The 21,777-nt window shown below is 56.0% G+C and overlaps 1 protein-coding gene across 12 annotated transcripts in view; it reads left to right on the plus strand.

Annotated features, from left to right (window-relative positions):
• Window positions 1–2,670: 2,670 nt before the first annotated feature.
• NRXN2 (neurexin 2) overlaps window positions 2,671–21,777 on the plus strand; it is a 117,112-nt gene continuing 98,005 nt past the window's right edge. For 6 of the 12 annotated variants that reach the window (XM_073014952.1, XM_073014963.1, XM_073014960.1 and 3 more), the window contains exons 1-2: window positions 2,778–2,899; window positions 11,970–12,946. In XM_073014952.1, the coding sequence (XP_072871053.1) occupies window positions 12,214–12,946 (733 nt within the window). In that variant the 5' untranslated portion in view covers window positions 2,778–2,899; window positions 11,970–12,213. Of the gene's footprint in view, window positions 2,900–11,969; window positions 12,947–21,777 lie in introns of all 12 variants that reach the window. The other 6 variants (XM_073014973.1, XM_073014978.1, XM_073014975.1 and 3 more) reach the window with 3 other exon arrangements.

The following is a 21,777-nucleotide window of genomic DNA, read 5'->3' on the forward strand; positions in this document are numbered from 1 at the left end:
CCTACCCCGTGTTGGGCCCCCCAGCCCTGTCTCTGCATCGGTGCCCCCCTGCCCCTCCTTCTGTCCTCAGCCCCCTACACCCTTCCCCCTCTTGAGGCTGTAATATCCGTTTCACGATTTGGGGGCTGAGTTGCTATAACAACAGACGGCGATTGTGTTGTGAAGAGCAGCTCGCTCCTGTGCAGCCTGCCTCCTGTGCTGCCTCCATCCTTGCAGCCCAGTCGGCTCCTCTCCTCACCACCCTGTAGTTCCAGTCTGGCCTCTTCCTGGTGTGTGTGTGTGTGTGTGTGTGTGTGTGTGTGCATGCATATGTGTGTCCAGGTCTGCCTGTCTGGATGTGATGTGTAGCAGTCTTCATGGTTGCATGTGTCTGAATTTGGTGTCTGAGCTTCACGTTGTATGTGTCTGTGTGCATGTGTGTGCACAGACATGCATGCTGGATCTGCTGTGTTTCCCCTCCCCCATGTGTCCCCACTGGCCTTTGCACATGGGAGAAGGGCATGTGCTCAGCATATCACTCAACTGTCCACATCGGGTGGGTGCCTGTGTGCGGTGTGTGAGTATGGGGTGTGTCTTGAAGTGGCAGGTCCCAAATGCTTAGGCAATCTGAACCTTGGACCTTGCAGAGAGGAGAGATGTCCCTGTAGGTGGGAGGGGCAGGGAGGTGCAGCAGCTGCCCAGTGACCTTTTCTGCCCTTGATGGGCAAAGCCGGGGTTGGGGACAGGAGACAAGTGCTCATCCTTACCTCCCTCCCTGCCCAGACTCCTCTGTAAGAGTCTCTGTCTCTGTGAACCATTGCACCTGTCTGTTTATACCCTGATGCCTAGATGGACAAGGTGTGTGTATGTGCGTGTGTGTGTGTATGTGTCTGAGTGAGTGTAAGGAGGCTGCAGGAAGAGGAACAGTGGGGGATGGGCAGGAAAGTGGGCTGTGGGGTCAGAGAGGCGATTTCACATTCATAGGCCCTGACTCAGCAGTTCCATTCTCTGGCTCCTTCAGTGGCTTTGGTGGGGATGCCCTGAGGGTCTCTCCAAGGTCAGAGTGGGCCCCAAGTCTGGGACCTGGCTTAGGGATCACCCTTCTCGACTCCTAGGAAACACTCCTTGCAGCCTGGGTCCCCCTCTTACCCCGTCACAGGCTGGGGAAGGAGGTTCCCTTTGGGGGGCTGGTGTCCGTGTTAAGCCACTCAGTAACTGACCACTCTCTTCAAAGTGCCTGGGCAGGGGTCCAGGATGACTGTGGGCAGGTCTCCTGGGTGCACCTGTTCTGGGCATGCATTAATTGCCTGGTGTGGGTACCTGTGTGCACAAGTGTGTGTATTCTTGGGCAGTATATGCTTCCTGTGGGTGTGTTACCATGGTGGGGCATTTCTGCAGTGTTCTTGTGTGCCTCTGGGAATGCCCAGTGTTCACAGCTAGGTGTGCATGGCTGTGAGTGCCCGATGTGCATGCATTGGTGGTTGAATGTAAGTGTTCTTGCATGTTGCCTCTGGCTAAGGAAGTGCCAACTACCACCAGCTGTGCAGATCACAGACCCTGCAACAGAAATCAGGGTCCGGGAGTGAGCTGGCAGAATGGTCTGGCACGTGTGCGCGCACACACACACACACACACACGCACACACTCTCTGTCTCATTCAGCAGCCCAGTGACCAGCCTCCGGGTACACACACTAGGTGCCAGTGTGTGTACACTTTTATTGGCGGAGTGAGTGAAGGGCGTCCCCCAGTCCCCCACACTCGTACAGATGCACAGTGATGCATTTACCCTTACAGGAGAGAGCTGCGCCCCCCAGCACCACTCTAACTCTGAAACTCATGGATGGGAGGAGGAGAACAGAGAAGGGGGCTGCTGCCAGGTGCCCTCGGTCACCAGGCATGTGCAGCCGCAACCCCGCCCCCACACCTACTCGTACCCTAGTCCAGGGTTCCAGGCAGAACTTAGAGTTTGGCCTCAAACTCTGGGATTCCCATGAGGCAGGACTGGGAAACCCCCAAGTCCTAGGTCTACCCCGCCCCCATCTCTGCCTTTCCTTCCCCCACTGTTTCCGTCTTTATCCCAGCAAAGCCCCTTCCTCTTCAGTGCTGGGGGCTCCAAGCCAGGGGCCCTCCGGATGGTGGGAGGGGGGGCCAGGCTACCGGCTGGAAAAAGCCCCCAGCAGCCGTGCACCCACCGGGTTCCCCTTCTCTAGTCTCCTCGAAGCCTGGGCCCGTCCCTGAGCATAGCCGGCAGAGGGCGCTGCGGCCCAGGCCCCGCACCAGCCCTGCTCCCGCGGCGCCCCAAGTCGGGGTCCACAGCCTCTCCTTCGGCTCGTCCCAGCCCCTGTGCTGCGCGAAGACCCCCCCGGCCGTTGCGGGAGGGTGCGGGACCCAAGGCCCCGAACCAAGGGGCGAGGGGCGAGGGTTCCTGGGTTCCTGAAAAAGACACTGAGGCCGGGTTTGGGGTCCGCCTGGTTGGGGGCCCGGGCGCCCGAGAACCTCGAGAGGCTGGGAGGAGCGCGGGTGCCGCGGAGCCGGGACGCCTGGGTCCCGCGCGGGGGAGGGAGTGGGCCTGTGGAGCCGCCGGACTGGCGGCTTCTGCGCCCTTGCATTGGCTGCACTGCTCGTCCGTCAGCGCAGTGTGGTCCAATGCGCGCGTCTCGGGGGCGGGCACTGGTGCTGATGCTGCCGTCAGTCGGTGTTGCAGGGATGCGGCGGCGGGAGCAGCCGCCCTGACTCGCGGAGCATCCTCCTCGGAGAGGCACCGCGGCGGGGCGGGCGGGCGGGGACGCGGCGGGGAGTGAGAGAGGCGCGAGGCGGCAGACACCGCCAGCCCCGGCTCTGCCACCCGCCCGAGACGGAGACGGGGCGGCCCTGTGGCTCTGCTACCCACCCTCCAGCTTCTGGCGCCCCGAGAACCAGGTAAAAAGGGGGGGGGCTGCGGCGGAGACAGGCGGGGGGCGGGAGCCGATCGGGGGAGGGGAGCGGATCAGAGGGGGCGGGGGAGGCAGGACGGATGAATTGGGGGGCGGGGGCGCCGCGCTGAGAGGGCTGGCCGGGTGACAGAGAGGAGGCAAAGCCGCTGGGGGCTTGGGGGTCAGAGGCTCCTGTGGAAGGGGCACTGGCCCTGACAGCTGGGGAGAATGGGGAGGGGTGGGAGGGAGGGTCTTTGGGGGAAGGGATGGGGAGAGAAGGAGGGGCATCCAGAGGACTGTGAGGGGGTTCTAAAAGGGGGGTCCCCAGTCTGTGCTAGCCCCAGAGGCTGGAAGCAGCGCCGGGCCAGAGGGGCTGTTGTGTTCTGGAGGGTCTAACCAGCGAGAAACTGGGCTTCGTGGGAGGAGAGGAGAGGGGGCTGGAGAGGAGAGAGAAGTGGAGAGGGAAGGAAAGGGGCCAGGCCAAGGGCTTCGTCCTGAGAGGACCCACTGAGGACCAGGCTTTCCTGGGGGATGGGAGCCAAGGCGAGAAGAGGTTATTGGGAGAGGGCAGAGGGGAATGTGCCAAGGTGCTCCAGGCAGAGATGGGTCTGTGCTGGTGGAGAGCTGGGGAAGATGGGGTCTGAGGGAGAGGAGCGGAAGCTTGCGGGGGAAGGCTGGGGGTGATGAGAGAGGGAGACTGGGAAATCAGTAGGAGGGGGCTTTGCTGGGGTGGGAATGCGCTGGGGGCGGTGACAGGGTTCTGGTCAGAGAGTGCTGCAGGGGGAGAGGAAGCTGCTGGGCCCTTGGCTTGCTCCCCCACCCCTAAAGAGGAAGGGACCATTTCTCATGTCCCAGCCTCCTCCCCCAGCTGAAGCAGCAGTCTTCCCTGGGGTCTTTGGGTTGGGGTATGAGCCTTTGAACCCTTGATGGGCTCTTGGGGCACAACTGGCTTTGGGGTGCTGTTGTCTCCTTTATTCTCAGCCCCCTCCTGAGTCTTGGGAGAGGGCATTCGATGTCTCATTGAGCTAGCAAGGGCTGGGAGGGGCTTTTTCTTGGTGTCTGGAGGTGAAGGAGGAGGCTGTCCACCTGGAATAATGAAATAGATTTTTAGGGGGTGGGTCTTGGGTCCCCAGTCCCTTGGCTGCCCTGGGGGCTTCCAGATAGCCCTGTTTTTGTATGTGTTGGTGGGTGGGCATCTCTCCTCTTCCATTCATTCTTATCCTTCCCTCTTGTCCACCTTCCCAGTGTCTGGGTGTTCCTTTTGGGGGAGGGTAGACATTAGGGTCTTACTTTCTCTGTCTTCTGCCAGAGAAGGAGAAAGAAAGAAGGGGGAGGGAAGGAGAAGGGGAGGGAGGTCTGTGGTCCACTAACTGTGAGGCCTTCTGTTTTGTGGGTGCTTCAGCCCCTCAGTCCCTAGCTCCTCTTGCTTCCAGGGATGGCTCCAGGGATACTGGCATCTGAGGTGTGGCTGGATCTTTTGGGAGACAGGGGAGAAGGGTGTGCTGGGGGCTCTCCATTCATGCTAGAGGAAGTGTTCTCAGACCCATCCTGTCCTCAGATCCACAAGGGTGGGCGGGATGGATCAACCGGCCATGGCTGCTGGGCAGTTCTTTCCAGGAGCCTGGGCCTCTCCTGGCATCTTGGCCTGGGTTGAATCCATACGACAGTGGAGTTCTGAGAGGAGGGACTGGGTGATTGAGTGGCTGGTGGGGACCCCTCTTTCCTTCCAGGCTCAGTCACTACCCAGGTCCAGCTGCTCCCTCCTGCCTGCCCTTGCCAGTGACACAGACACTCTGACAATGATACACATGCTCAGTGGCACCCACCCAGACACACACCTACACAAGCACACACACCTGCGTACACAATACACCTCCTGGCAGCATACCGCCCACATTCCCCACCCAGAGAGGCTGCCACCTCGTGCCTGCCTCCTTGAGACCTCCCCCAGGTGCCTTGCTGTCATGTACACAACACACACACATGGTCACTACGTGCCCCCAGAGCCCCAAGCGCAGCACTGCCAGCCCTCACCCTTGGATGCACACAGCCCCCATCCAACCACTCACCTCCCCAGGCTCACAGCCATTGCAGGCACACCTGTGCTTCTTCCTCATACACCTTCAGTCCCTGCAACACACCCTCTCCTTCTAGACACCCCATCCCTCCCAGGTCTTCACAGCACATGTGCATACCCTCCTAGACACACCAGTCCCTGACCCCAGCAAGCTCATCCTGAAGTACCATGTGCATGTCTGTGTGGGTGCTGAGCACTTTGCCCCAGGCCTTTGTGTGTGTGCACGTGTGTGTGCACACCAACACACACTTGCTAATACACTTTATGCTGTGGTTCACCCCCTAAACCTCTCTTCTACTTTCTCTCTCACTCGCTTATCTTTGTACCTTCGGCCCAGGGCCTCCTACCCCTCCTGGTCACAACCACGACCCTTCCTGGTGGAGTCCAGCCCCCAGCTATACTTGGCTGCCCTGGGAGCCTTCCCATTTCTAAGTGGCCCCACCCCCCACATCAGTCCTCAGGCACAGGGGCCCCTACACCTGCCTGTGCACTGGAGACACTGTCCTTTCATTCGCAGCTCCCAAGTCCAGACCCCACAGGGATGCCCCGATTGTGTGTCCTCACCCGCCATCCACCCTGCTGCTCCATCTGTTGGTGCAGCTCCCCCACCCCTGCCCCTTCCACACTGATGGCCCTGTGGGCTCTTGGAGACTCATTCAACAAACAGTCTGATGCACACCTTCAGGGGTGTGCGTGGCACTTTGTTAGCATTTATGAAGCTGCTTCCCCACTGCCACCACTGCTGTTTGGCATGGTGGGGTGAGGGTGAGGCTGGGACTCCGCTGTGCTCCTCAGTGAGCCTCAGTTTCCTCACCTGTGAAATGGGATCCTCATCCCTACCTAATGGGATGTTACGAGGACTCACTGAGAGGACAATGATGGCAATGACAGTAGTAACAAGAACATTTATTGTGTACCTACTGTGTGCCTGGCCCTGTGCAAAGCACTCTGTAAACCTTACTTTGATGTATTTGTCAGGCACATAGAAAGTCCCCGTAAATGGTAGCTATTTTTATTGTCATTATCATAACCTTCCCTGCACACACACACGCATACACACACCTGTCATAGATACCTTTAGGAACATTCCCAGGCACCTCGTGCTTACTCACAAGGCCGCCCCGGAAGCCATCTGTCCCCTCTGCATCACTGGGGTGCACCCACCCAGGCTGCTGTGCCGCAGCTGTGCACAGCATAGGTATGCTTGGTGCTTATCCCTCCCACCACCTACCTCCATGCTCCCAAGCACCTGTCCTCCGGCCCCCACTGCACCGAGTCATTCCATTGCACCTCCATCCCCAGCCCACCTGCTTCCCCAGCTCCACAAAGTGGCAACAACCTTGTCCTGTGCACCCTGAGCTATCAGCTCCTGGGCCCAGCCCGCTCCCTGCTTCTCTCCATGACACAGAGAGCTGCTTGGAGACCCATGGACATGCTCACTCATGCCCAGCCCACCCTGGCATGGGACTCTGACTTATCTTTAGACCTGTTTGTTCCTTCTCCTGCCCTCTGAGTCAGGACAATTGACGAGCAGAGTTGAGGAGGACACGAGGGATAGGGATTAGACAGAACCAAATCTGAATCCCAGCTCCGCCATTTACTATTTGTGGGACCTTGGATGGGTCCCTTCTCCCCTTTGAATATCTATTTCCTCATCTGTAAAAGGAGCAGTGATAATACTTGTCTTGCTTACTTTTCTCACCAAACCCTGGTGAGGATCAAAGGAAACACTATGCACTCAGTACTGCAAACTGTAAAAGGCCGAGATGAGAAGTTTTAAAAATAATCATTAATACGACACACTTTTTTTTTCACATGTTAGTCTACGCCAGGCACTGTACTAGGTGCTTTATGTATGTTAATTCTAATTTTGACAACACTATTACTATCTGTATTTTATACATAAAGAAAGTGAAGCACAGAGAGGCTGGGTAACTTACCAAAGATCACACAGCTGGGTAGGGGTAGAGCTGGCATTTGAACCCAGGCTTTGGAGCCAGTGCCTCTAACCACTGTGCTGTCTTGTTTTTGCTGCTGCTGAGGTTATGGCTGGGTTTGGACAGGCATGGGGTCTTCCCTTTTTTTCTGCCAGATCATCACGGCTGGAAGGAAGGGGAGGTAGGAACTGTTCACTGTCTGCCAATCCTGCCTGGAGTTTCATGGGGGAGAAGGGACCCTCCCAAAAACACTCTGCACCTGAAAAGAACCTCAGGGGTCAAGCAGTCTGCTGTCCTCTTCCATATGATTCAAGAGCCTCCCCCACGCCGAGCCTCTCTGAGCAGCAGTCATCCGGTCTCACCTCAAACACCTCCACAGACGGGGAACTCACCGCCCCCCGAGGCAGCCTACTCCATTGTTGGATGCTTTAGATTGCCAGCCAGCAAGTTTCTCTTTAGCCTGAGCCAAAATCTCCCCCCGTAGCACGCACTTCTCCCACCTGTCCACGGGCTGCCTTCTGGGGCCACCAGAATGTGTGTAAACCCAGCTCTTCCTCCCTGGCGCCTGGAGGAGGCCCCTGCTGTCTCACTCCCAGCTGGCATGAGAGGATGCTGGCGTGAGGAGAGGAGAGCCAGAGGGAGGCCGGCATCCCCATGGCTGGAGGTGTGTGTATGGGCGTGTGTTTGTGTGTGTGGGCATTGACAGAGAGGGGGCTGTGTGGATGTGGGGAGAAGGCCCTTGGCCAGGGGCTCTGCTTGTGTGGGCATGGATCACCATTTGCATACATGCCCCTGGTGGTGTGGGGCTGAGGCCTTTGGTCAGGCAGGAGGGCCCAGGTCCAGGTCAGCAAGTGCAATGGGAGGTGTCTGGAATGGAAGGCCAGCGACCTTGGTTCTAGTCTTGCTTTTCTGTGTGATCCCAGGCCAGCTCACTGCCCCTCCCTGGGACTCAGTTTCCACATCAGGAAAAAAGGAGAAGATGAACCCCATGAGCTCTGAGGTCTCTGTCTCCCAGTCCCAAGAGTGGGCTTTAGAGCGGGGCACCTGAGAGAGCCGTGTCCCCTGTGAAGGCCAGATCAGAGGAGGGTGGCTCTGACCCCCAGACACAGTGGTAAAAGAAATGCCTTGGAGCCCTCACACCCTTTACCTGCCCTGTGGCCTCAGGCAAGTGAATTCATCGTTCTAAGCTCAGCTTCCTGGTCTGTAAGCCAGAGTGACAAAATGACCTCCTAGAAGCTGAAGGATTGAATACGACAGTGTACATGGGGTCCAGCCTGGTATCTGATGCAGACGGAGCCCAAAGCTTGCAGCCCAGAGGCTTCAGTGGCACTGACTTGGCCATGGGAAGATGAGGAGGAGGCCCTGGCCTAGGAGGACCCAGGAAGAGTTACCGGGAGAGGGTAATGTTGAGTTATTGGGAGAGGGTAATGTTGAGTTATCGGGAGAGGGTAATGTTATCAGGAGAGGGTAATGTTGGGGAGAGGCAGCAGAAGTCCTGAGGGCAGCCTAGCCACTTCCTGCCCCATCCACTCCAGCTTGGGCACCACTGGCCCAAGGCTGCTGAGTCTATCTGTGGGCGGGGGCAGGGTGGGAGGCACTAGGGAGCTGACTGGGTGCAGAACCCCAGGATTACTCAGGAGGTCAGCTCCTCAGAGGTGTGGTGGCTCTGGGCCAGCAGTGGGTTGGGTGGCAGTGTGCACTGCACTGACGTCAGTGAGCAGGCAGGTTCCCCAGGGCCACCCTGCAGTGTCCCTGCACTGGCAGTGGGCAATGGAAGCAGAAAAGTGGGCCCTGGGGGGGCAGTACTTGGACGCTGTGGGTGCAGGGGGGCTTCCTCTGCAATGCATAAACCTGGGGAGGAGCTGTTGCCTTGTACAACTCCAGGGGACACTGTTTACTTGATGTGGCCATATGAGGCAATGGCCCTGGCCTGTGGGGAGACCTCTGGAGAAAGGGTTGCTGCTGAGTTCCAGGAGCTGAGGAAGGATGGAGCATCCCAGGGTAGCAGGAGCCCCCTGTGTTCTGGGAGAAGGGTGGGTTGGAGGCTGGGTCGGCTGTAGCCTGGGCCTGGGGCGGGAGAGGCCTGGGGAGGGGAAAGGCGAGGGAAAGAGCAGCACATTTCCTGGACACTGAGTGTGGGAATGGAAAGGACCCAGGTGTCCGCTGGCTCACTCCTCCTGGGGCCATCTCTGCCTGGCAAGCGTGAAGCCACCCCAAGGGCCTGTGGATCCCTGGGGAGAGAGGACTCAGGGAGTGCTGGGGCTTCCTCCTGGTCAGCCCCGCAGCCCCTGTGCCCCCCGCAGCCTGGCTGGCCTCTGCTGCAGAGCTGTGGGCTGCGGGGAGAATGAGTAATGAACCTTGAGGGGCCGCAGGCCCAGACCTTGCTTCTGACCCTCCCTGGAGGCACCGCATAAGCCCAGCCTCTGTCCCTGAACCGGCTCACAGAAGCCTGCCTGCATGGCACCCCTCCCACTCTCCCTCCACATGGACCAGTAGAACCTCTACCTCCTGGACTCTCACCCCTTCACCTCCCTGCCCCTCCACCCAGATAACATTCCCTTTGGCTCTCAGGACCCAGGCATCTGCCTTCCAGCCTCTGACAGCCTCCCCACCATCTTTCACTCTATCTGTCCTCCTCCAACTTCCTGCCCCTAGCTTTTCCCACAGAACCCGTCTGCCATCTCCCTAAAGGGTGGTGGATGTGACCATGGCAGGGGGTCTGGGCTGGGGGTGAGGCAGATGAAAGAATCCCTCCTATTCTGAGCTTGGGGGTGAGTGGACAGCAGCACGAAATCCTATTCCCTCCGCCAGTGGAAATCGATAGCTAATTAATTCCCTCCCCAAAATAGTGTCCGGAGGTGGGGGTGGGTGCTGGGAGAGCAGCAGACAGAGGCTAGGCCAGGCCAGACTGAGATGGAGACCCTAGCAGGGAGGGAGGGAGGCACGCTGGTCACTCTTCTGGCCACAGGGCTGTCCCTTTGCTGAGGGTCTTTGGCTACCCCTTCTGGAAAAGAGGAAAAGCTTAGACCTTTCCCTCCTGCGACGCCTGAGGAGCCCCCTTCCCTGCCCTGGGCTGGGGATGCATGTGAGTGTGGGGGGGTGAGGGCGTCAATCAGGCTGGGAGCAGGTGCTGCATTTAATTTGATTGGCTAATTAGCCTGCACATGTTAATTATCTCCATTACCCAATGAGGAGAGGCAGTGGCAAAGCTATATATAACCTGACAGTGTTTGTAAGGAGTGGGGGCTGCTTGCCTGGATCTCCTCCCCACTGCCCAGGCAGAGGCAGTCCTTGGAGGGGTGCTGGGGCAGGACATTGGAGCCTTGTAGGATTGGGAGGGCAGCAGTCAGGAGTTGGATGGCAGGACCCAAGGGCTGAGCTTTACGGGCCTCTTGGAGATGGCTGCCCCAACGCTCCTGACTACCTTCTGAGGCCTTTTCTGTCCAATCTTCCTCTGCACAAGGGTTACTCTCCAGACGCCCCCTCGCTATGGCTTTTTAGGAGGTCCCTCGTTTCCATCCACATAGCTCTTTGGCTCCTCACTGCACCTCTGCAGCCTTCCCCTCCCGAAGTCAGCCCTCTGCTTATCTTCTGGTTCTCACCTCACTGAGTTACACCTGTGGCTGTCCTGTGCTTTTTCTATTTCCTGGGAATGCTGGAGTCAAGCAGACTTGGATCTGAGTCTCAGTTCCCCGCTGACTGGCCACGTGACCTTGGGCAAGTCCCCAGATCTCTTTACCTGGGTTTCCCCAGGGGTTAATGAGGATAATGGGACTTCTCAGAGTGATTATGTAAAATGACATTTGTAAAAATGCCCAGCACCCAGGGCACTGACAAATGCTGTTTGGATTTGGAATTTAATTTTCTCTGTCTTTTCTTTCATTTCTCCCCACTAGGCCACCTTTCTCCTCCATTACTCTTCCATCTCTGTCACTTTTCAGGTACTTCCTCTCCTTCCTCTTTCTCTCCCCTCTTGCTTCAGTCTTTCCCTGTCTTTTTCTAAACTCTAGCCCCTCCCTGTTTCTCTCCCAGGCTTCTCCCCACCTCCTTCCCTCCCTCCCTCCCCAAAATAAAATCAATGCAATATTCAGGAGGGTTGTTGGATATAAATAATTACGACTTGGAGTTTAACGAGATGCAAATTCCCCTCCCCGGCGTGGGGTATAAATTGCTCTCTGACAGCCCGTTACAAGGGTAATCATTTCAGAAAGGCAATTTTATGCAAATGAGCCTGCCTGCCTCCTGGTGGCTCCCCCAATCTTGGGTGGGGGGTGCGCAGAGGGAACTGAAGGGTGAAGAGAGCCCAGGTAGTGGGGCCAGTCCTGAGGCTGAGCACCGAGAACTGGAAGTTGAGGATGACAGACATTTAGCTTCAGAAAGGACCTGGGTTGATAAGCAGAGAGGCTGGGGCCTGGGAAGGGGCGAGCGTGGTTTTGGGGGAACTGGAGACACAGAATTGGATGCCAGTGTCCCTGCTAGGATAGAGAGGGCTTGGGACCTGGATATCTGGGTCCTGGCTGGCTTCTCTCCCTTGCCCCCTTCCCAGTCTGGTTACCCTGTGATACCATTGACGAATTGGCATTTAATTAATCCCAATGAATTATTTAGCAACTTCATTATCCAGTATCAAGGGCTGATGAGAGGAACAGTGGCTGGAGGTGGGAGCCAGGCAAAGACGTTGGGCGGTTCAGAGAAGGGGCTGGGGTCACCAGGCCGAGGAGAGTGACTAGCCTCACTCGAGGAGCTGGCCTTGTTCCTGACACCCAGGTCCTTTGAGAGGGTGAGGGCGCGGGCAGATGGGTTGGGCTCTTACAGGGCTGGAACGTGTCACCTCTCCCTGTCGACATCTCAAACCAATGCTGCCCCTAGTGCGTGCCATCTCTCCCAAGTGCTGGCCCCTGGAATCCGTGTCTCTTGCCTCGGAACCCTCTGCAGGTCAGGGCCTCTCGCTAAGTTATGTAGGGAAACAGTCTGGTGCCTGCTGATATGAGTGGGGAGCCCGGCACTGACAGCCCCTGTCGTTGGAGCCCCTCATTAACCCTTTCCTCTCTGTTCTCCCGCAGGCATCCCTCCCCGCTCTTCCGTCGGAGCCCGCGGCGGGGGAGGGGCGCCGCCGCCGCCACCCGAGGGAAGCCGGCGCCTGGTCCTCTGCGCGCCTCGCCCCGCGGCCGGGCCCATGGCACTGTGAGCCGGCAAGAGAGCCCCGCTCGGCGCGGGGAGCTCCCGGCCCCCTCCCGCCCCATGCGCCCGCGGCTCTGAAGCCTGAGCGGGGGCCGGGGGCCTGGCGGGGCCGGGGCCGCCGGAGGCATGGCGCCCGGGAGTCGGTGGCGGCTGCCACCGCCGCCGCCGCTGCTGCTGCTGCTGCTGCTGGCGCTGGCGGCGCGCGCGGACGGCCTGGAGTTCGGCGGCGGACCCGGGCAGTGGGCTCGCTACGCGCGCTGGGCAGGCGCGGCGAGCAGCGGCGAGCTTAGCTTCAGCCTGCGTACTAACGCCACGCGCGCGCTGCTGCTCTACCTGGATGACGGCGGCGACTGCGACTTCCTGGAGCTGCTGCTGGTAGACGGCCGCCTGCGGCTGCGCTTCACGCTTTCATGCGCCGAGCCGGCCACGCTGCAGCTGGACACGCCGGTGGCCGACGACCGCTGGCACATGGTGCTGCTGACACGCGACGCGCGCCGCACGGCGCTGGCGGTGGACGGCGAGGCCCGCGCCGCGGAGGTGCGCTCCAAGCGGCGCGAGATGCAGGTGGCCAGCGACCTGTTCGTGGGCGGCATCCCGCCCGACGTGCGCCTCTCGGCGCTCACGCTGAGCACCGTCAAGTACGAGCCGCCCTTCCGCGGCCTCTTGGCCAACCTGAAACTGGGCGAGCGGCCCCCCGCGCTGCTGGGCAGCCAGGGCCTGCGCGGCGCCACCGCCGACCCGCTGTGCGCGCCCGCGCGCAACCCCTGCGCCAACGGCGGCCTCTGCACTGTGCTGGCCCCCGGCGAGGTGGGCTGCGACTGCAGCCACACGGGCTTCGGCGGCAAGTTCTGCAGCGAAGGTGAGCTCCGGGGAGCGGCCGCCTGGCGCCTGGGCGCGGGGGTGAGGTCCTGGGGCGCCCCGTGGGGGTCGGAGCCTGTGGGGGCTCCTGAGGCACGGGGGCTGGGCGCGAGGGCTTGTGAGTGGGTGCGAGCGCGCCAGGACTGCGGGGACGCGTGTCCGGGCGAGGGCGCGTGGGGTTGGCGGTGGGCGGGGCGAGCGGGCGTGGCCGGCGTGGGCGTGGTCAGCGTGAGTCCCGCGGCGACCTGTGGGCAGCCTGTGTGGCCAGGTTCTGAAGGGGCTGCTGAGGGTGGGGTGCACGAAGCCCTGTGGGCTTGGTGGGTGAGGGGCTGTGAGGCGCTGGTGAAGGCTTGTGGATGGGGTCTGCGTGGACAGGGCTCATTAAAGGCAGTGGGCGGGGACCATGGGGCCCCTGGAGGACAGTGGGTGGGGCTTCTGCATAGAGCGGGACCTCGTATGAGGCCGTGAGGGGCGGTGGGTGGGGCCGGCGTGGAAAGGCCAGTGTGGGCAGGGCTTATGAGACAGGGGGCAGGACCTCGTATGAGGCCATGAGGGGCTGTGAGTGGGGCCTGTGTGGAAGGCCAGTGTGGGCGGGGTCTATGAGACAGGGGGCGGGGCCTCATGTGAGACCGTGAGGGGCTGAGTGGGGCCTGTGTGGAAGGCCAGTGTGGGCGGGGCCTCGTGTGAGACCGTGAGGGGCTATGAATAGGACCTGTGTGGAAGGCCAGTGTGGTCAGGGCCTACGAGACAGGGCAGACCTTGTATGAGGCTCTGAGGGGCTGAGTGGGGTCTGTGTGGAAGGCCAGTGTGAGCGGGGCCTATTAGACAGGGGACTGGGCCTCCTGTGAGATCATGAGGGGCTGAGCGGGGCCTGTGTGGGCGGGGCCTATGAGACAGGGGGCGAGGCCCCGTGTGAAACCGTGAGGGGCTGAGTGGGGCGTGTGTGGAGAGGCCAGTGTGGGCAGGGCCTATGAGACAGGGATTGGAGCCATGTGGTGGGGCCTTCGGGCAGGGGGGCGTAGTCGACAGTGGGTCGCAGTCTTTGAAGGTCCGCGAGTGAAGGGCGGGAAGTGTGGCCTGTGCGGCCTGAACAAGCACCAAGGGATGAGGGCCTAGGTGTGAGGACGCTGAGTGTAAGGAGAAGGGCACAATAGCGATTCCAGGGCAGGCGAGGGAGAATGGGGATTGCGAAGCTGTGGCCAGGAAGGGAGGGCTTCTTTTTCACCACAGAATCCTCAGAGCGCCTTCAAAGAGTAAAGGGAAAGCGAGGGAGAGGGTGGCTGAGGCTTCTCAGGCTCCTTACGAGGAGTGGACAGTTTGGGTGAGGGGCAGGGATGGCCAATAGTTTCTCTTGATGACAGACGGGGCGTGGAGCCCCTGAGAGCGTCGGGTTTGGTGGGAGATTGCTGGGCTGGGCAGGGCGAGGTGGGACCCTGGGCTGTGGGGCTGACTATGGAATGGCGCTTGGGAGAGAGGCTCAGCGGAGGGAGGGGTCCGGCCAGCACCCGCGCTGCCCGAGGCCGAGAGTCTTTCCAAGACCGTGAAGTGGAGAAGTGCGGGCGGGCCCTGGGCTGAGCGGCCCGGGGCAGGGCTGTGGTGTCGGGGGGCTGAGGGGAGGAGGCACTTGGAGGAGCCTCTTTCTTAAGGGTCTGGCTGGGCGGTGAGAAGGGGCTCCTCTATCAGTCTGGGGGCGGCGCATGCGCGTCTCTCCCCGCCCCTCGTCCCTGTTCTTCCAGTCCGTGTGTGCCTCAGGCCTGCCCTCCTCTCCCCTGGTCCCTCTAGAAGCTGTGGGCCACTCAGCGGTTGTGTGTGTGTGTTCGTCCTCCCTCCCGGGGCAGAGGCTTTTGAGGGAGCGTGTGCATGTGCACGTGTGCGCCAGCAAAACGAAATGGCCTGGTACTGCTTTGGGGATAAGTGTCCTGTGGCTGTGTGCCTATGGGCAGCCATGGGAGGGGCCCAGCCTGCAGGTGTGGCCCTGGGTGTGGGAAGCCTGCACTTGGGAGTGTCGTTTGCCTGCGCATCTGTAGTTGTGGTCGATGAATACATTAGAAAGTTCTGGGGATTGTTTTCTTGGGGTTATTGGTACAAGGTTGTGGGATGCCTCATGAGAAACTGTGTATTAAGTTAAGCTGACACCTTCTCACCCTTTCTCCAAGGAGTTCAGGTGTTTCCTAAACTGTGAAATTCTGTGTTGGTGTGTGTTTGCCTGCGTGTAGAGGCCCGCGAGTCTGGCAGTGTGTATTTGACGTGTGAATGGGTCTGTTTGAATAGCAGTGTTTGCAGATAGGAGCCTAGTGCCTAGTAGAGTGAGTAGTTCCCAAGTGTGAGGGTGTCTGCTCATGTGCCTGTGTTTTAATGTGAGGCTTCAGTAAGACAGCTGGAATGTATGAGGACTTTTTCTTTCCAGAACCTTAATTTGATCCTCTGGTTCCTCTACCCTTCCCCCAAAGCCCGCCTAAGAAAACAGGATGAACCATCCTCTAATTTGATGGAGGGAAAGCTCGAGCTGCAGGAGGTTAGGGTAACTGGTCCCTGGGCTCACTGTGGCTGAATTGGGCTTGGGTGTATGAAAAATGCAGCCAGAGGCACCTTGGTCAACCAGAGCCTTTGTGTCCATTCCCTGAGAGGATTCATTGGCCAGAGGCTTCCAGTGAGGCAAACAAGTGCATGCTTCTGAATATGGGTTGTGTGGTTGTGTGTCTAAGATGTGTTTGAGTAACTGTGGGAGAGGGATGGATGTGTGTATAATATGGCTTGGTATCAGATGAATGTTTGTGTCAGCTGTGGTGAAGCTGTGAGAGATGGTTGAGTATGTGTATCTGACCCATTGTGTGTGTGTGTATGTGTGAGATTCATGTAAGAAAAGGGAACGTGAGCCGGGTGCGGTGGCTCACACCTGTAATCCCAGCACTTTGGAGGCTGAAGTGGGCAGATTACTTGAGGTCAGGAGTTCGAGACCAGCCTGGCCAACATGGTGAAACCCCGTCTCTACTAAAAATACAAAAATCAACCAGGCATGGTGGCGGGTGCTTGTAATCCCCACTACTTGGGAAGCTGAGGCAGGAGAATTGCTTGAACCTGGGAGGTGGAGGTTGCAGTGAGCTGAGATGACACCACTGCACTCTAGCCTGGGCGACAAAATGAGACTCCATCTCAAAAAAAAAAAAAAAAAGGCCGGGTGCGGTGGCTCAAGCCTGTAATCCCAGCACTTTGGGAGGCCGAGACGGGCGGATCACGAGGTCAGGAGATCGAGACCATCCTGGCTAACCTGGTGAAACCCCGTCTCTACTAAAAAATACAAAAAACTAGCCGGGCGAGGTGGCGGGCGCCTGTAGTCCCAGCTACTCAGGAGGCTGAGGCAGGAGAATGGAGTAAACCCAGGAGGCGGAGCTTGCAGTGAGCTGAGATCCGGCCACTGCACTCCAGCCTGGGCGACAGAGCGAGACTCCGTCTCAAAAAAAAAAAAAAAAAAAAAAAAGGGAAAGTGAGATATAAGGTGGGTGCCAGCTGGTAGGGGCAGGGTTGCCTGTGTGTATGTGGTGTGTGTGTGATGTGTGTGTGTGGTATCTTTTGAGAGAGCAGTGCTTTGTGGTAAAGGGGGAGTGTTGTGTCTTTATTCATTTCTGTATTTCCAGCACCTAATCTGGTACCAGACACATAGTGGGTGTTTGATAAAGATTTGTGGAATGAATGGAGAGATGTTAATAAGTAATTGAGAGAATAAAGGCTTGGGGCAAAGCTGTACATACATATGAAAACATGTATGTATGTATTTTCAGATATATGTTGTGGGTGGGCATGGGGGTTGTAGGCACTGATTGCATCTGGAGATGACAGGCACAGCAACAACCCTACTGATTCCCTTCTTTTCTCTCCCCACTCTGCAACCTCATTTCTTCTTCAATTTGTTCCTTATTTCCTGGGTAGCTTTTATAATATCCTGTGCTCATTGTACTTCGAGTACTTTCTCATCCAGTCAAGGAGGAAAGACATGGGCTCCCATGGTTGGGTACTGGGGTGAGGAAGGAAGACTTTAAGGGGAGCAGGCCTGGCTCCTGATCTCTGAGACAACTCTAGGGGTCAGAATCCCCAGGCCTCCTTGGAGTTATAATCACTTTATCATCTGTTGTGAGTGGTTCCCAACTCTTTCTGAGACTGAGGAGTTTTTTGTTTGTTTGTTTGTTTGTTTTTTGAGACAGACTCTCGCTCTGTGCCCAGGCTGGAGTGCAATGGCACGAGCTCAGCTCACTGCAATCTCTGCCTCCTGGGGTCAAGTGATTATCCTGCCTCAGCCTCCCCAGTAGCTGGGATTACAGGCACCTGCCACTATGCCCAACTAATTTTTGTATTTTTAGTAGAGATGGGTTTTCACCATGTTGGTCAGGCTGGTCTCCAACTCCCGACCTCAGGTGATCTGCTTGCCTTTGCCTCTCAAAGTGCTGGGATTACAGGTGTGAGCCACCGCGCCTGGCCCACTGAGGACATTTTAAAAAGTCAGTAATTCACAGTACCCCTTCCAAAGTAGTTATTATTTTTATATCTGTTTAGTGTGAGTATAAATGACTCAAAGCTACTGTGAATTTGGAAAAGCTTTTAGATGACTTTGATGTTATATTTGCCATTGTGGTTAATAAAATATACATTAGAAAAATGGTTTTAGCTTTATATGCAAGATGTTTCAATCTGCCTTCAGATGTTTGGTGTGCATACGGATTTGTGTATCCTTTGGAATCCCTCCTGCTCTCCCAGGGTCTGGGCTTACTCATTGATGGAGAACCTCCATGCTAGGAAATTTGCATTCTCTCTCTCTCTCTCAGGGATCTGGCCACACATAATTGAAGACAGAGCTCAGTAGGAGTGGCTGAGAGTCTGTCTACTGTTGCTGATTATCTGCCAAAGCTGGGATAGAGTAGACTGGGATCTTGCAATTATTTGCATGTCAGTGCTTACTCATGTCACCTGTGTGTGTGGAGAAGGGGCTGAAAAGGGATCAAAGAAGAAGGGATGTGCAGGCATGTGTGTGAGACCTCAGGTGGAGTGATGGTGCAGGTGTTTAGAACAGAGTGTCAGGTATATACGATTTGCTCAGGAGAGAAATAGGAAACTAGTTGTAATGTGTGTGCTTGCAGGGAGGTAGACACACATGTCTCATGTGTTTTGTGTTAATGATTTAATTCAACAGGTAGTTATCAAGGCCTCCTTTGTGATAGACTGTGTGTTGGAGGCTACAGTGGGGTCAGAGATGAATAAGATGACTCTGTGCTCTGGGAGTTGACTGTTTTTTTTTTTTTTTTGAGGTGGAATTTTGCTCTTGTTGCCCAGGCTGGAGTGCAATGGCACAATCTTGGCTCACCGCAACCTCTGCCTTCCAGGTTCAAGCAAAGCAATTCTCCTGCCTCAGCCTCCCGAGTAGCTGGGATTGTAGGCATGCACCACCATGCCCGGCTAATTTTGTATTCTTAGTAGAGACGGGGTTTCTCCATGTTGGTCAGGCTGGTCTCAAACTCCCGACCTCAGGTGATCCGCCTGCCTCGGCCTCCCAAAGTGTTGGGATTATAGGCGTGAGCCACCGCACCTGGTCTGGGAGTTATTAAATTAGGGAAGCAGATATGAAATTGAGGAAGCAGATAAAAAAGCTGTCCAGTGTGGTGTTAAGAGATTCTGGCTCCAGACTGCCCAGGCAGTGACTTTATACTTAAACTCTCTTTGCCCCCATTTCCTTATCTATAAATGAAGATAATAATGGTACCTACCTTATAGAGTTATTGTGAAAATTAAATTAGCTAGTTTGTGTAAAGTGCTTAGAACAGTGCCTGGCACGTAGAAAATGCTCAATACATAATAGCAAAACAACAACAACAACAACAACAGTACAATAGTGTGTGGCCCAGAGATGCAGTAAAGCAGTGTGGCTTAGTGATTAAACCATAGACTTCTGTGGCTCTGGTCTGGTTTAAATCTGTTTTCTCTACTCCCTAGGCCTGTGACATTAGGTGAGTACCTAACCTTTAGAGTCATTTTTCTTTATGTATAAAATGGTGATACGTGACTGGGTGTAGTGGCTCACGCCTGTAATCCCAGCACTTTGGGAGGCCAAGGCGGGTGGATCACGTGAGGTCAGGAGTTCAAAACCAGCCTGGCCCACATGGTGAAACCCCGTTTCTACTAAAAATATAAAACAGTTAGCCGGGCATGGTGGCGCATGCCTGTAATCCCAGCTACTTGGGAGGCTGAGACAGGAGAACTACTTGAACCCAGGAGGTGGAGGTTGCAGTGAGCTGAGGTTGCGCCACTGCACTCCAACCTGGCCGACATAGCAAGACTCCATCTCAAAAAAAAAAAAAAATGGGGATACACACGCTTATCTCATAGGTTTGTTGTAAGAATTAAATTAGCATCTGCTATATAAAATTAGTGATGAGTAAATGGTAGTTATTATTACAAGCAAAGTGCAGGGGAGAGTTTATAAGTTGAGGGGATCAGTAATAGATTTATGAAAGGCATGCTGTTTGCAACTGACCTCGAACACTGATTAATAAACTTGATTGGGAGAGGTCATTTGAAGCAAAGGAGCTGGTATGAGCAAAGGCATGGACGCGGGGAAATATACATCATTTCTGTAGAGGGCACCAAAAAGTATAGGGAGAATAGTAGAACCTAAAGCAGGAGAAGCAGGTTGAGACCAGGTCTTGATGATCTGGCTTAAATTATTTAACTCATGGCCGGGCGCGGTGGCTCAAGCCTGTAATCCCAGCACTTTGGGAGGCCGAGACGGGCGGATCACTAGGTCAGGAGATCGAGACCATCCTGGCTAACACAGTGAAACCCCGTCTCTACTAAAAAAATAGAAAAAACTAGCCAGGCGAGGTGGCGGGCGCCTGTAGTCCCAGCTACTCCGGAGGCTGAGGCAGGAGAATGGAGTAAACCCAGGAGGCGGAGCTTGCAGTGAGCTGAGATCCGGCCACTGCACCCCCAGCCTGGGCGACAGAGCCAGACTCCGTCTCAAAAAAAAAAAAAAAAAAAAAAAAAAAAAATTATTTAACTCATATTGAATGCTGACTGGGTACAGTGTACTGGCAAATGGAGCCACAAAAGAATTTTGAGGAGGGAAATGGATAAGATAAGAGCTGTACTTAGGGAGCTGGGAGTGAAGTGCAAAGGGATTACAGAAGACAGAGTTATGTAGTGAAGAAATCAGTTGGGAGATAGGTCACACAAGAGATATTGAGGACCTGAGCCTTGGTTGTCTTGGGGAGTGGCGAGGAAGGGTGGTGGCAGTTGTGGTGGCAGTGATTGAAGGCCATTGCTGAGCCTGAAAGTGTAGGATTCTTCCTCTTGGATGTGGAGTGGGAGGAGAGGGATCAGAGATGATGAAGTTTCAGGTCTGCACGGTTGGAAGTTGGTGGAGGGGTGAGAGGAAAGGGGAGTGCCAGGAAGGGGAGCAGGCTTGGCACAATAGATCATGCTTGTGTTAAGTGGTGGTGCCTCTTGACATTCTAGGTGATTGGGAATGTGAGACCAGAGCTTTGAGTTGAAGCTGGGGCTGCAGATGGAGCTGTGTGTGTGTAGAGATAGTATTTGAAGCTCTGAGATCAGATGAAGTGGCCAAGGAGAAGGTGAGGAAAATTGAGCAGAAGACTTCAGCGGCGCCGACAGCTGGGAGAAGGAGGAAGTGTAGTAGTGGCCGCAGACCCAGCAATTTGAACACAGAGAATTGGCTCGGAAGGTCAAGGGAGGAGAGGGGGAGACTCGCAGCTATTGAGCATTTGCCGGGTGTCTTAGATGTTTTATCCCATTTAGTCCTCATGATCACCACATGAGGATAACTTTCTCCATTTTACAGAGGGTCAAAGAGAGGCTCAGAGATGTAAGAGTTGGGATCTGAGCCCTGAGCTGACTCAAGAACCTGTTGCTCCCTACCTGTCTCCATGCTACCTCCGGAAAGGAGAGCTGGTCAGTTTGATTACCTGCATTTGGTTTATTGGGGCTATTTAGGGACAAGGTTTTTTTTTTTTTTTTTTTTTTTTTTTTGAGACAGAATCTTGCTCTGTTGCCCAGGTTAGAGTGCAATGACGTGATCTCGGCTCACTGCCAGCTCCACCTCCCGGGTTCATGTCATTCTCCTGCCTCAGCCTCCCGAGTAACTGGGACTACAGGTGCCCGCCACCACGCCCAGCTAATTTTTGTATTTTTAGTAGAGACGGGATTTCACCATGTTAGCCAGGATGGTCTTGATCTCTTGACCTTGTGATCTACCTGCCTTGGCTTCCTAAAGTGCTGGGATTACAGGTGTGAGCCACCACGCCCAGCCTAGGGACAAGGTTTTATCAGAAACCGGTAACTGCCCTAAATTCCTTAGGCCACAGCTTCTTCCTTAAGCCATTGTGTGCTAAGGGTATTCCTGTGTTTATCGGTCAGCTGTCCCAGCACAGAGAAAGGATGATGGAGATAGATCAGGAAAATCTCAGTTTTCCAAGCCCTTGGAGAGGAACCCATCCCAGAGAGCAGGGCGTTATCCTATTAAAACACACAGCTAAGCCACATTTAACACATTTCAGATGGAAATCGCTTCACAGTGTGTTACACACCTCTCTGCCTCCCTAAGCATAATAGCTGGAACGTGATTTAACTTTTTGCAGATGACTCAGGGTGGTCGTGATTCCCCTCAGGTATTACATCAAACTCTTATGCAGTGGTTCCTTCACTGAGGTTTGTCCCTGCCTGAGTTGATGCCTGACTGCTGTATTTCTGAATTCTTATATTAGCTTTTTCTAGTTTTTCCATCTCTACCCTTAGGAGGAGTTGTCAGGTAGCAACGGACACCTCTTTTTC

Source organism: Chlorocebus sabaeus, chromosome 1, assembly GCF_047675955.1.
Source record: "Chlorocebus sabaeus isolate Y175 chromosome 1, mChlSab1.0.hap1, whole genome shotgun sequence".
Lineage (NCBI taxonomy): Eukaryota > Metazoa > Chordata > Mammalia > Primates > Cercopithecidae > Chlorocebus > Chlorocebus sabaeus.